General features: G+C 35.9%; 2 protein-coding genes across 7 annotated transcripts; both read left to right on the forward strand.

The window, feature by feature from the left end:
- The first annotated feature begins 311 nt into the window (after positions 1-311).
- LOC140773878 (dolichyl-diphosphooligosaccharide--protein glycosyltransferase subunit 1B) lies at positions 312-5,581 on the forward strand. Its single transcript, XM_073116659.1, has 8 exons — positions 312-497; positions 1,169-1,213; positions 1,459-2,090; positions 3,039-3,186; positions 3,501-3,680; positions 4,170-4,238; positions 4,659-4,748; positions 5,219-5,581. Exons 1-8 carry the CDS (start codon positions 390-392, stop codon positions 5,342-5,344), a joined length of 1,398 nt encoding a protein of 465 aa, XP_072972760.1. The 5' UTR covers positions 312-389; the 3' UTR covers positions 5,345-5,581.
- Positions 5,582-6,213: 632 nt separating this feature from the next.
- On the forward strand, positions 6,214-13,095 carry LOC140773847 (protein ENHANCED DISEASE RESISTANCE 2-like). Of its 6 annotated transcripts, XM_073116627.1 has the most exons (23): positions 6,234-6,441; positions 6,528-6,751; positions 6,943-7,017; positions 7,122-7,175; positions 7,257-7,322; positions 7,391-7,443; positions 7,848-7,888; positions 8,722-8,817; positions 8,886-8,932; positions 9,011-9,111; positions 9,441-9,536; positions 9,628-9,689; positions 9,775-9,846; positions 10,193-10,339; positions 10,454-10,758; positions 10,832-10,901; positions 11,025-11,200; positions 11,438-11,539; positions 11,643-11,693; positions 11,790-11,933; positions 12,041-12,136; positions 12,443-12,544; positions 12,738-13,094. In XM_073116627.1, the coding sequence occupies exons 2-23, from the start codon at positions 6,569-6,571 to the stop codon at positions 12,834-12,836; spliced, it is 2,238 nt and encodes a 745-aa protein (XP_072972728.1). In that variant the 5' UTR covers positions 6,234-6,441; positions 6,528-6,568; the 3' UTR covers positions 12,837-13,094. The 6 variants fall into 6 exon arrangements, 3 of the variants coding, with proteins under 3 accessions (XP_072972740.1, XP_072972728.1, XP_072972721.1); XR_012106534.1 differs by having other exon boundaries at positions 6,219-6,751; positions 12,010-12,136; positions 12,738-13,095; XM_073116620.1 differs by having other exon boundaries at positions 6,235-6,751.
- Positions 13,096-13,116: the final 21 nt, after the last annotated feature.

Below are 13,116 nucleotides of genomic sequence, written 5' to 3' on the forward strand. Positions count from 1 at the left end.
GAAAAACTCAGACAACATTATGATCGAACTATATATATAGTAAGACTACTAAATGAGAGGAACGTTTTAAACAGGCCCGAAACTTTTATCTCAGCCCAGTTCAAGTTGTAGACCTAAGGAAGCTACGGGCCGAATCAATTGGGCAATAATTCCATTCCATTCCATTCCCCATCGTTTATTAATTCTTCTTCCTTGAGACTTAGAGAGGATCTTTAGTTAACAAGAAAATGCCCGATTAGTTAGCGGGTCGGAGTTTCTCATGGATCTACTGCAGACTTAATCCCGTCAACGTTACTCGAGGGGAGTGGACCCACGGTCTTTAATCTGAGGGCGAGTGATTGGAAGATCCTCCCTCACAACACATCGGAGAAGACGGAACTACGGAAGAAATGGGACGGCGAACCCTAACCATTTTTCTTCTCCTCTCCTTCTTCCTATCCCTCCTCGGATTCTCTCTCTCCTCGCCGGAGATCCGAGTTGTTACTGCCGAGAAAAGAGTAAGCTTCGATCCGTCCGATTCCGTTTTATGCTCTTTGATTTCATACAACCTGAACTGGAGTTTGAAAGCTTGATATATCCCTTGTTTTTGTTCCTTTATAGCTTTCCCTAATGATTTGGTCCGCATAATCGAGTATGTCTTCTAGATCTTCTTCTGGACTATCAAGTTTTGATTCCTTCGCGTAAATAATCCGTAGAGGAAAAGAAAAGCTAATCGTTTGGTGGTTAATTTTTCCAAATTCTGATGCATTGAATTTAATTGGCGGAAGATTGGGGGCAGGGCTTGCCCACATACTAAAACGCATATTTTGTTTACTGATGTGAACGTGAAGTAGTTATCTCGGGCTGCAAAGTGCGAGCGTGAATCATTGGGTGCATTACCTTCTGCTCCTCTAGAAAAAAAAAAAGAAGTTTGCAGGCTCTCTTAACCTCTTCTCCGCAACAAGTTAACAGAGATTTTGGTTGCTTAGTCTTTTCTATATCTTTTATGCGAATGTGCGCACGATGTGGTGGCTTGCTTCATATTGCTGGATTAAACCATTATCTGTAAATGTTAATTCAACATTTTCTCATGATGATACAAACTGGCACCATAAAATATTTAATGTTTGGCTATGTCTTGCTGATATTTCTTGGGAACTGACTTTTCCTGCATATAATGGTGATGCAGATTGATCTGACCTCCTCCATTGTAAGGGTATTCCTGACATTGAAGGTACAATATCAATTTGCCCTAAAGAATTCAAACATGGATACTTTTAATCTTCCTCTTTAACAGCTATTGGAACCGTTTAGTTTCAAAGCAAGGCTGTTTGTCTGAACCAGTTCTTAGTTTGCTTTACAAAGTTAATAGTACTAGATGAAGTTTCACTACGCTAGTAAAGAACAACTTAAGATATACTTAATAGCTTGTTTCTGATTGATTTCCATCACTCTAACTGTTTAATGAAATTCATCCAGGTGGAAAATACTGGGACTTCTCAAGCTCCTGAAATTCTTCTTGCTTTCCCACCAACTGAGGCTGAGCATCTAGCAATTCTAAAAGCATCCACAGCAGAAGGAAAGCGTAAAAAAAAAACATATGTACCTCTTTCTGTTAGTCCCACTGAATTACCTGATACACCAAATGGTGCTCACTTGTTCTCTATTTCTCTACATAATCCATTAAAAGCGGGGGAGACAACAGTTCTGGAAGTACTTTATGTAGTTACACATTGTCTAGAACCCTTCCCGGCAGAGATCAGTCAGTCAGAGTCTCAGCTTGTGTACTATCGAGACAGTGCAATACTCCTGTCACCTTATCATGTTACTGAGCAGATTACATATATCAAAACACCAAGCAACAAAGTTGAGTCCTTTACAAATGTTGATCCCACTAGTCGTGCAGGCACTGAGCTGAAATATGGCATGTATAATGACTATCCACCATATTCATATTCACCAATAATTATCCATTTCGAGAACAACCATCCTTTTGCGGTTGTTGAGGAACTTGTGCGTCAGGTGGAAATTTCTCACTGGGGAAGCCTTCAAATAACAGAGCACTACAAACTAAAACATGGTGGTGCAAGGCATAAGGGAATCTTTTCAAGGTCAGCTAGCAAACTTATATCATCATTTTCTTACCTAATTTAATCACTCAGTGAAATAGTGAAACAAACGTAGGAAGCATAATAATTTGAGATTATTTTGACTTCATTATGTGGTTCTAGATTATGATTGTCCCTTACATATTATTTATGGTTAATTGCATTTTACCTCCTTGTGATTTAGCTCAATTTCACAAAGTCCTCTTGTATTTTCAACTTAAGCATTTAACCCTTGTATAATCCTGACTAAAGTGCAAATATTATCTTTTTTATAATATTTGACTATATTAGGTATCGAACTTGAATATATGTATATTTTTATCATCTAAAATCATATCAATATTATATTAGATGCGTTGAAAAATCTATTCATTTATTTATAACTTTGTCTTTAACGAGGATCTTCAAATTTGACTTCTAATATGTTCAAATACGATGAGAAAAATAGTAGTTGCACTTTAGTTAAGATCATACAGGGTTAAAAGCTTAAGTCGAAAATACATATAGGCTTTGTGAAATTGAGCCAAACCATAAGAGGGTAAAATGCAATTTTATCTATTATTTAAAATGGATGTTCTTAAAAGATGCATTGTTTCCTCATAAATAGTTTGGCCACCTCAGGTAGGAATTATCTTTTCTTTTCTCCCATTCTCTCCTTATTACTTGTTGGCTTGTTCTTCTCAGATCAAGATTCCCATTTGTAGGTAACCCTTAAAGAATTCATCTGATTTTGTGTGTATGTTGACCATTATTCTCCTGTTGCTTTGGTATATATATTAAAAATGGTCTTATTACTTGTTGGCTTGTTCTTATCTGATTTTCGATAAGATGGTAATCCTTTCCTACATTGGTTAGAACGCTGTTACGAGGCAATGCACAATCCAAGCTTATTTCTGTAATTATTCCATATGTAGCTACATTATCATATTCTTGTGGGACTTTCTTTTCCAGGGTGGAGTATCAATCTAGGCCATCCATTAGTGGAGTGTCTTCATTTAAGCATCTCCTTGCAAGACTCCCCCCTCGAGTTCACTCAGTTTATTATCGTGATGAAATTGGCAATATCTCATCATCCCATCTGCGTATTGGTTCACAGAAGGTACATTTGTTTCTTCTTTACTTCTACTTGATACAGATCTTTAGGTGTTTTCTTTGTTTCCTATGGCATCCATGATTTAATTCTGCGGACCTTCATTGTATCTTTTGGAAGCAAAAATGCCGAAAATATCAAGTTACAAACATAAAGGAATATTAGTCTAGTTTCTTTTAACTATAGGTGGTAAGGAATACTTTCATGCTTGTAAATCTAAAGGAAACTTAAGGGGATTATGACGACAATTGTTTCTTAGTATTTACTGTTTAGTGTTTTTTCTATACTACAGATTAATCCCATCACTTGTTTTTATTTTTCAGTCAGAGCTAGAGATAGAACCTAGATATCCATTATTTGGAGGCTGGCAGGCCACTTTTGTCATCGGCTATGGGCTACCATTGCAAGATTTTCTCTTTGAATCAGATGATGGCCAGCGTTACCTGAATTTCAGTTTTGGATGTCCTCTCCTTGAAACAGTGGTTGATGACTTAACCATCAAAGTAAGTTGTGAGTTCAGTTCAGTAATCCTACTGCACTATTACTTAAATATTTATCCAGTACTGTCCCTGTTAGGAATGTTTTTCTTTGATTGTTTTATAGAAGAATCTCTCTTAAGCCGAACATATTACCTATGGTTTAGACAACTATGGATCATTATCAAGAAACATTTCTATCTAGTGTTGTTTGATGAATATGCCTTCCATTGCTATTATAGAATTTGCTAGTGATTGAATAGTTTTGTCCAGAATTGATCAATTGAACCATCCAGATTGATGGATACAACCTGAAATAAATTCTTAATTTGTTTCCATCTCAATGTTGCCTTCTATTAACTCTGAGGCAATTAAGTTTGTGGAAGGTTGAAACCAGTAGTTATAAGAAGTGCAAGGAGAAATTTTTTCTCTTATGGATGGTAATACTTTGTTTTTCATATATTTGTTGTACTGTATCAAAATTCTTTTTGACAGAAACTATGGTTGTTGCTTCAGGTAGTGCTTCCTGAGGGATCCAAAAACCCCTTAGCTGCAGTTCTTTTCCCTGTGGAGCAACATCTTGAGGTAGTTGTCTTCTACTTGTCTCATGTTGAACTTTTCATGTGCTTCATTATTCTTATATTTGTTTCTTTTTCTTTCTTTTAATACACTTAGAAGTTGTAAGTAATGCCATATGCATATACATTGTATATATGTATATATGTATGTATACATTATATATATGTATATATTATATATATGTATATATGTATGTATACATTCTAGTATATGTATATATACATTTAGGATTTTGAGTCTATCATTATCCAGGAAAGCTAACTGGATATTCTTCTCTGTTATTATGTATGAATATCCCTTTATTTTCCTAAGGATGACAAGCTTATTTGCACTTGCTTTTCCATATTTTAAGCTGTCATCACTTCTTTGATATTATGTTCTTTCATTCCTGGTGATCAGGACATAATATTATGTCTACTATTGCAGACAAGTTATTCATACCTTGATGTTGTTGGGAGGACAACAGTGGTCCTTAAGAAGAAAAATGTAGTCCCAGATCATAATATTCCTTTTCAGGTATTTTCCTCATAACTCCATCAGTGAGATTTATGAATATGCTGGAAATTTTTAAATCTTGTAATGAAAGGTAGTTAATCCGTCACTTCATGTTCTTCCTGAAGTATAAAATAAAAAGGGAAAGAGTATACACAAATACTGAAGCTAACATTATCTGCTTCCTAATCAGAAACGGTGTGTTGTTATGATTATGGGCAATTACCCAGTCCAATCACCTTTTCAAAATTATTGATTTTTTTCTCCTGGAGATTAAGGTCAATTGGCCTTTTTTATCATATAATCTTTACATTTTTGCATCTCTACATGCTTTGTATGCATCTTATTTTCTGTACTCTTTTTTCTCCTCTCAACCACTTCTGAGTTGTTAAATTTATGATTGACGGTCTTTTTGAACCAGAGTTCACTCTTTAGTCTTTTTGTTGAAATATTACTTATGATGTCCTATGTCCTCTGATTTTGTTGTGCTGCAGGTCTACTATGATTTCAATCCAATTTTCATGCTTGCAGAGCCCTTGATGTTGGTATCTGCAGTGTTCCTATTTTTTATTGCCTGTATTGCTTATCTTCACATTGATCTATCAATCAGAAAATTGTAGGGTCTTTATCTGAATATAGCTAGTGTCTAAGCATTTTGCTTCTACTATCTTATCAGATTCATATCCTTACTGTGAACTTTTTAAGATAATCCAGCTATCACTTGTAATATTTCAGTTATTTTGAAGTACGAGTTATGAGTGGCAGAGCTTTTGTAGAACTTTCTTGAGGTTGTCGTGGCCAAATTTTGACGACACTTTTTACTAAGTCTCTTTTGAGAATCCTTGATACTTGTATTATATTTTCTCTCAAATCTTCATGGTGGTGTGGTAATCATATAAGCAGCATTGAAATATACATTATAAGAGTACTTAATATTTTTTTTTTTTAAAATCTGTTAGTAGGATCTCTTGGCATAGTTGTTTGATGCAGAGAAAGCATGACTTTTATTTCAGCAAATAATGGAATATGGAAAGGGAAGTGGTTCGCATGTCATCTGTATCCCGTCATCGCAAATTCGCAATCTAGTCTGTTTCTCTCTTTGTTTGTTTGTTTTTCCTTTTATTTATCTTATTTTGTGTGTGTGTGTGTGTGTGTGTGTGTAAAGAAGTCATACAAGGAACACATCTATAGCAGAGAAAATGTCTGCTAATCCAACCGGTAAACATTTATCGTGATCACAACACCTTTAATTATGTGTCAATCCTGACGTGCATTGAACATTGACAGGCTATTAAGAACCAGCTAATTTGGTTGACTGGATCTATCACACAAAAAAAGACTAATTATGCAGAGAAGAAGTTGATCATTATTATGACCGGTGATTTCTTAGATTGCGATAAAATAGAATATACAATTGAGTATTTACTTAAATGAATACTTGATATAGAAACTGGCTGGCTATAGTAATTAAAAGAAAAGATGAGTTTTGATAGGTAGGGGATTAAGCATCAATACGTAATAGCAGGAGCAGGTCTTCAATTCTTTCGCTATTGCTAGGAGAACTAGTCTAGCCGGGGAAAAAGCTCGACCGATAGACTTCGTCTCTGATGACGCTTTCCGTCGAATATTTTGTCTGCACGAAAAGGTTGCAAGTCTTCGTACGAACAACGATGAGGTCACGCCCCCAGTTCAGATTCCCCTCGATAATACAAACCGGGTAGACGGAGGAGGCCCACTAATCACCAAACCTTTGCTTTTCTTTTTTCGTCCTTCTTCTACGAACTCTTCTTCCTCTCTTTCTAGGTCCAATTCCTTCTCACGAACAGCCGTCGTAGGAGGAGGAAATGGATAGTTCAGGCGAAGAGGAGGAGGAGGAGGAGGAGGAGACGAAGATCGAAGGGTGGTTGTATCTTATCCGATCGAATCGCCTCGGGTTGCACTACTCCAAGAAGCGCTATTTCGTTCTCGAGGACAACAATTCTCTTTGTTGCTACCGGACCACACCTACACCCGCATCAAGAAGAGAGGTTCTTGACTTCTTCTTTGTTCTCGTTGATTCTGATGGACTGCAAGTTGTGATTAATGATATTAATCCATTCTATGCTAAGCTATTTGTGTACGTCTCAAAATGAGATCGCGTCATTTGTGGTTCTTCAAATTTTCATTGAATGCTTTCTTTTTTGGATAATTTTTTAAAAATTCTATTTAACCTTTTCAGGATCTTAAACGAAGTGCATTTATTGATTCATGTGTACGTGTCACTGACAATGGTAGAGAAAACATCCACGGGAATGTAAGAATATGCCAACTATGTATAATGCAGCGATTAGTGTTGATATTTCGACATTATTTATATTCGTCTGTTCCCAATCTTGAAATTTCTTCTCCAACCTGCAGGTTTTCTATATTTTTACTCTGTACAATACTTCCAATCGCGATGATTACCTCAAGGTGAGTCAATTTGCTCATAGGCTTACTCTTTGCACTTCACCTCAGATTATGAGTGGCTAATATACTACTTTTACCTTGCAGTTGGGTGCTATAAGCTCTGAAGAAGCAGCTAAGTGGATAACAACGCTAATGGAAGCGGCATCAAATGTTTGTTGCTTTCACTTAGACCACTTTTTCTACTCAATACATGCATGACGTTATTCACTTGTTTGCAGGAACGCTGCGAGATTGTTGTTGCTTGTTCCAGAAAAAGATGCCTGACTCTTAGGTTATAAGATCACCAATCATCTCAACTGTAACAATTCTTTAGACCAACTACTAATATCTTCTGCATTTACTTCTTGAACATGCAAAACAATCAGTTTTCTTATAGTATATGCTATAATCTTGTGGAACTAGAGTTGTCCTGTTGTTTCAATGGATTTAAGCAGCATTTCTGTTCATCAGATATAACTATCAAAACACTTCATCTTTAGTATGTCTGTTTCAGTGTAAATACAATCCTTATTTAATTAGCATTTCATAGCTCTATAATAATTGAATTACTAGTTATTTACCTGTAATCTTACAATTGCAGAACTATATCTTGAAGAAACAAATTTTGCTCCATCTTATTCGTCGTTCTGTTTCTTATTTTGTCATTGTTTTTTTTTTTTTTTGGCTTATTTATAGGTTGAACCGGACCAAACAAAGGAGTATTATGTACTCCATAGGTAACTATTAACTACTGTTATTTTTATTTCACCAAATATTCCTTTTTGGTAAATTAGTTATATACATGGATATTCTTAATAAACTCTTTTTTTTTTGGTTTAGATTTAGTAATTGCAGTTATTAGTATTACTATTCAGAAAAATCTTTAGATTATCAGGGTATAACCTTTCAGCCATATGTATGGTGGTTCTTTATTCTCTAAATAAATATGAGGGGAAAAAATGTGTTCTACGCCCTATATTATCAGCCTAGTATGATTGGCACATACAATTTGACTCTATCCAAATCAATCTGTCTTTTGCTTTTATTATCTAGTAAACACCCTGAGTCAGAATTACCTACTTTAGGTTAGTGAGGTATTGGTTACATGGGCCAATTCCAGATCCAGTTTGGCTGCATCTGGCCTGGTTACCAAGGTTAGATGATTGGTTCATAGCCTCATAGGCCTAGTTAGCTTCACATTTTTCTGAGGGCAGTATGAGAATTAACCATATATGGCTAGTTGACTTGGTTGGACTCTCTGTTAATGGAGTACATTTTTTGGACATTATAAACAATAAAGGACTAATCATTTGGGGATGTCCAAAAAGTTGGGTATTTAACTATGGTCATAATAAACAATAATGTAGGTGGAAATTATATAGTGCCCTAGCCTTAGCAACTTGAAATTTTAACCATTTTGATGCTTGTAGATTAGATTCAGCTCTCATAACGAAGATGGATCCAATGACAGTGCAAATACATTACTGTAAATCTTATTGTGCTAAGTTTCCATACTTATTTGTCTTTGCAACTTTGGAATTTTCAATTTTTTCCATGTTGACATTGCTAGATTGGACTGCACCAGCACCCTCATGTAAGAACTCAGATCCAGTGACATATGACGTTATTGCACCATCCTCTTGGACAATATTTGGCTGCAAAAATGGTACTATTTTCTGTTTTCTTGTTTATTTCCCTCGAGCTTCCTTATTTAATATCTACAAGCTTCTGTAGGTTTACGGCTATTTAAAGAGGTAAAAGATGGAGATTTTTGCAGCAAGGTACCGAGTTGATCTGATTAGTTAGTGACTATTCAGGATAATTTTTTACCAATGTTCTGAATATATTTCTTTAATCAGCACTGGGATGATCATCCAGCTATAATGGCAGTAGGTGTAGTTGATGCAACTGCCGAGACTATTTTCCAGACAGTTATGTCTCTTGGTCCGTCAAGATCAGAGTAAGACTACAGCTACCTTCTATGTCTACCTATCAAAATTGCCCTTGTATTTGTTAATTCCTGAGGGAAATAGACACTTCTCTGGAAACAGGGAATAGGCCAACCTAGGCCAACCTAGCAATTTTCAGAACATATTACCAAAGTCAGAATGTAATCCGAGAGGCATATCAGAACTAGCAGGATGGTACAGACTACTGAATCTGTCAGTATAATTGAACAGATTGTGAAAAGTGAAAACAGAGAAAATGATATAAGTTTTGCAGACATCTAAAGGACAATATCTGAAAATTAGTTAAATTAAATTGATTTTGAGATGAACTTCTACACAGATGGGATTTCTCCTTTGCTCAGGGAAGAGTAGTTCAACCCTTGGATGATCATACAGATATCATTCAAAAAAAATTGCATAGAGATTGGTTGCCTTGGTGAGATTATAAACTCATAAAACCTTCTTTTGCTTAGCTTATGAGCTCTACCAAAAATCTTGCTATAACTATATATGTTTGTACTTTGTAGGGGCATGAGACAAAGAGATCTATTGCTGCACCGTTATTGGAGGGAAGATGATGGAACATACAGTTAATGTCCTTGCAATTTTTTTTCCCACTGTTTGATACTATATCTTTATAATAAAATAATGCTGCTTCTTTTGATTTCTGACAGTTATTCTATATCATTCTGTGTTCCACCAAAACTGTCCACCAGAGCGAGGCTATGTTCGTGCATGCCTTAAAAGTAATGGATGCTTCACTAGTAGAACTTTTCATAGTAGCATTCTCTATTATGTTCATCTCAAAATAAAATATCTGAGACGCTCTAACTAACACTGCAAAACACTATAGCTTAATATGTTACATGCAACTTTATGCAAACACCCTTTTTCTTCCTTTTTTTCACTTTTCTTGGCCCTTCATCAGTCTTCAATATCAGTGGAACCTGGATCTTCCAATTGCTGGCCTGTTACCGTTAATTTGATCCTCCTCTGCCCCTCTGATGGATCTGTTCTACTACTTAGTATAGCTAGCATGCTTTGCCCACTCATCTACCAGATTTAATAGTTATCTTAAGTTTATCTTTCTAGGTGGAGGATATGTTATATCTCCTGTAAACCAAGGAAAACAATCCCTTGTCAAGCACATGCTTGCTGTTGATTGGAGATTCTGGAAATCATATATGTTTACCTCTTCTGCAAAGTATATCACTATCCGGATGCTAGAGAGAGTTGCAGGTAGTAGTCCGCTATTGAGAATCTGAAGTGGCCTTTTTCAATGACTTACCTTTTCATTGAAATACTTTCTTTTATCATATTCTTATATATGCATTTCATTCTTATTTTTCGTAGCATTAAGAGAACTTTGCCGGTTGAATCTTGAAAAATTCCCTTGCTTTAATTTCCCATCTGAAGTTACAAGAGAGGTAAGACTGCCACGGCTAGGCATAGAAGTGGAACTGAAATTGGCTGGAGAGATCAGTAAGAATGAAGACTCTAGAGAAGGGTCTGGAGTGTCTCAAGCTAAATCTGCAAATGAAGATCATTTTTTTCTTCAAACAAATGATGCAGCTGATGAATTCTTTGATTTTCCGGATGAATCAGAATATGACCAAGAAGAGGCCCTATGGTCTTCGAAAGCAAGCACACAATCAATGGTAAGCTTTACTTTACCTTATTATATGTATCTTGCATTAGAGTATTGAGATCTTTTCCATAATTGTTTCATAGGTGAAGGACCACTACCAGTCTAGTCTGTCAACAACTGCCATGCTTGTAAAGAGATTTCAAGATCTAGCAGGTGGGATTGCAAAGGTTCCTTTTAAATTTTGGATTTATTTTGCAGGATATATTTCAATATCCATGGTACTTTTCTTGCAATACGAGACTTTTCAAGTTATCTGATTCTTTGGGTTCTTTTCAGCTCAGAAGATGGATTACATGGATCTACAAGAAGCTTCAATGGTAGATACAATAACATGCAGTTATGGGAACACACTTCAAAAGGACTCTAGTGGTATAATTGCTTGTAGTTGGGCAACTGCAGATCCCTCTACATTTTTGATTCGTGGGAAGACATACTTGCAGGACCATTATAAGGTACACTTTTAGGCTTCAATGTACTTGTATGGATCAATCGTTCTCTTAGACCATCATGTTATCAATTTGTTCACACGAGGAGAAGTAACTTATTAGCATTATGGGGCATTAAAAATGCTTTGATACTTTTTTTTTTTTTTTTGGGGTACAATTCTCTAGTAAAATGATGGTCAGTTTTGTCACCATTTCTATCACTTGATAGACCAATCTTTCTAAAGATGATTTTCATATACGTAGATCAAAGCTGATGGTACCTTGATGCAAATGATAGCTGCCGATTGGCTAAAATCTGATAAGCGTGAAGATGATCTTGGTGGTCGGCCTGGGAGCATTGTTCAGGTGATGACAGAAATAATTTATACCCTGATAAACAGGATAAAGAGGTGATCTCTCTCTATCTGTGTGTTTGCTGCGATAATAGCAGAATTTTCATTCATTACAGAAATATGCAGCACAAGGTGGGACAGAATTCTTCTTCATTGTCCATATACAGGTGAGGAATATCTCTTTTTGCAAATGAAAAGAACCATTTACTCTGATGTTTCAGATATGTAGACTATATGGTTTCTAATTCTTGTGCTAAAGTCAGGTCCCAGGTTCAACAACGTATAGTCTTGCCTTGTATTACATGATGGATATCCAAGTGCAAGATGTTCCTCTATTAGATAGCTTTGTCAGAGGAGATGATGCTTTCAGAAATTCAAGATTTAAGCTCATTCCATATATATCTAAGGTGAATCCATGTGCTTGTGCATTAGCCATGAGTTTCAACATGTGTTAATATTACACCTAGTATACACTTCTTGCAGATTATGTGGTTCCAATTTTTGTCCCTTGTAGGGATCTTGGTTAGTGAAGCAAAGTGTGGGCAAGAAAGCTTGTTTGGTTGGCCAAGCACTGGAAATACATTATTTCCAAGGGAGAAACTACTTGGAGGTAAAATCATGGTATCTACATTTTCTTTTCTGTTCTTATAAAATGTCTATACTGCAAAATATAGAAAGATTAGAATTCATTACATATTCTGCTGGGATGCGAACTCACTTTTAGACTTCTTTTTCTCCTTTCTTGGAAGAGAATAAAAGGAACAGCTAACACATGGATAAACTCCTTCCTAGATCTAATGTTCTGAATAGAAGACTATTCTTCATTACTATCTTTCCCCAGCTCAGTCATATCTAAGCATATGAATCAGTTATTCTAGGTTGTAAACCTTGCATTGACAATTCATTCATCTTTCAGCTTGGCATAGATATCGGATCCTCAACAGTTGCTAGAGGTGTAGTGAGCCTTGTCCTTGGTTACTTGAATAGCCTGGTGATAGAAATGGCATTCCTGATACAGGTAAGAATGCTATATCTACGAGGAAAAATCAGTGCAGTTGTTGATTTTTAAAACATTGTTTTGAATGCTGCTTACGTTTTCTGTATTAATGTGCTAAGTATATATTTTCACATTGGAGGATCTCCTCTGTGTTTAACATCATTGCATGACATGAATAAACTTATCCAGTATCATAAATCGAGATATTTAACAGGGAAATATAGAGGAAGAGCTTCCAGAGTTTCTACTTGGAACCTGTCGGTTGAACCACCTTGATGCCTCTAAAGCGATACCTATAAGGCAGTTTTTGTAAAAGGTCACATTTTAACCTAATATTTCTCCGAACAAGTATGCTGCATGTCCAGCTTTTCTCGAGATTTGTTTTCTGGGAGATATATCCAGCTAACTATTCTTTCAATTTGTGCAAAACTCCAAATGGGAGGCAGAGCAATGTACATTTATCTGAAGAGGTGCTGAACTTTTGTATACAGATTATACATCATGTTGGAACTCGATGATTATTTATTGCAAACTTTGTTGTCATTGTGCGATAAAATTATGTGTGACAAATAGTGGGCATACAATTTGGGAAA

Source organism: Typha angustifolia, chromosome 2 (genome assembly GCF_048772165.1).
Source record: "Typha angustifolia cultivar Huaian chromosome 2, ASM4877216v1, whole genome shotgun sequence".
NCBI classification, from domain to species: Eukaryota; Viridiplantae; Streptophyta; class Magnoliopsida; order Poales; family Typhaceae; genus Typha; species Typha angustifolia.

Bases quoted from the DNA above. Each gene is read 5' to 3' on its own strand.
- LOC140773878 (XM_073116659.1), top strand. From the start codon at position 390: ATGGGACGGCGAACCCTAACCATTTTTCTTCTCCTCTCCTTCTTCCTA. The intron at 1,214-1,458 runs GTACAATATCAA...AAATTCATCCAG, and splicing joins GGGTATTCCTGACATTGAAG to GTGGAAAATACTGGGACTTC. The intron at 3,187-3,500 runs GTACATTTGTTT...TTTATTTTTCAG, and splicing joins TGCGTATTGGTTCACAGAAG to TCAGAGCTAGAGATAGAACC.
- LOC140773847 (XM_073116627.1), top strand. From the start codon at position 6,569: ATGGATAGTTCAGGCGAAGAGGAGGAGGAGGAGGAGGAGGAGACGAAG. The intron at 7,176-7,256 runs GTGAGTCAATTT...TTTACCTTGCAG, and splicing joins ATCGCGATGATTACCTCAAG to TTGGGTGCTATAAGCTCTGA. The intron at 9,537-9,627 runs GTGAGATTATAA...TGTACTTTGTAG, and splicing joins CATAGAGATTGGTTGCCTTG to GGGCATGAGACAAAGAGATC.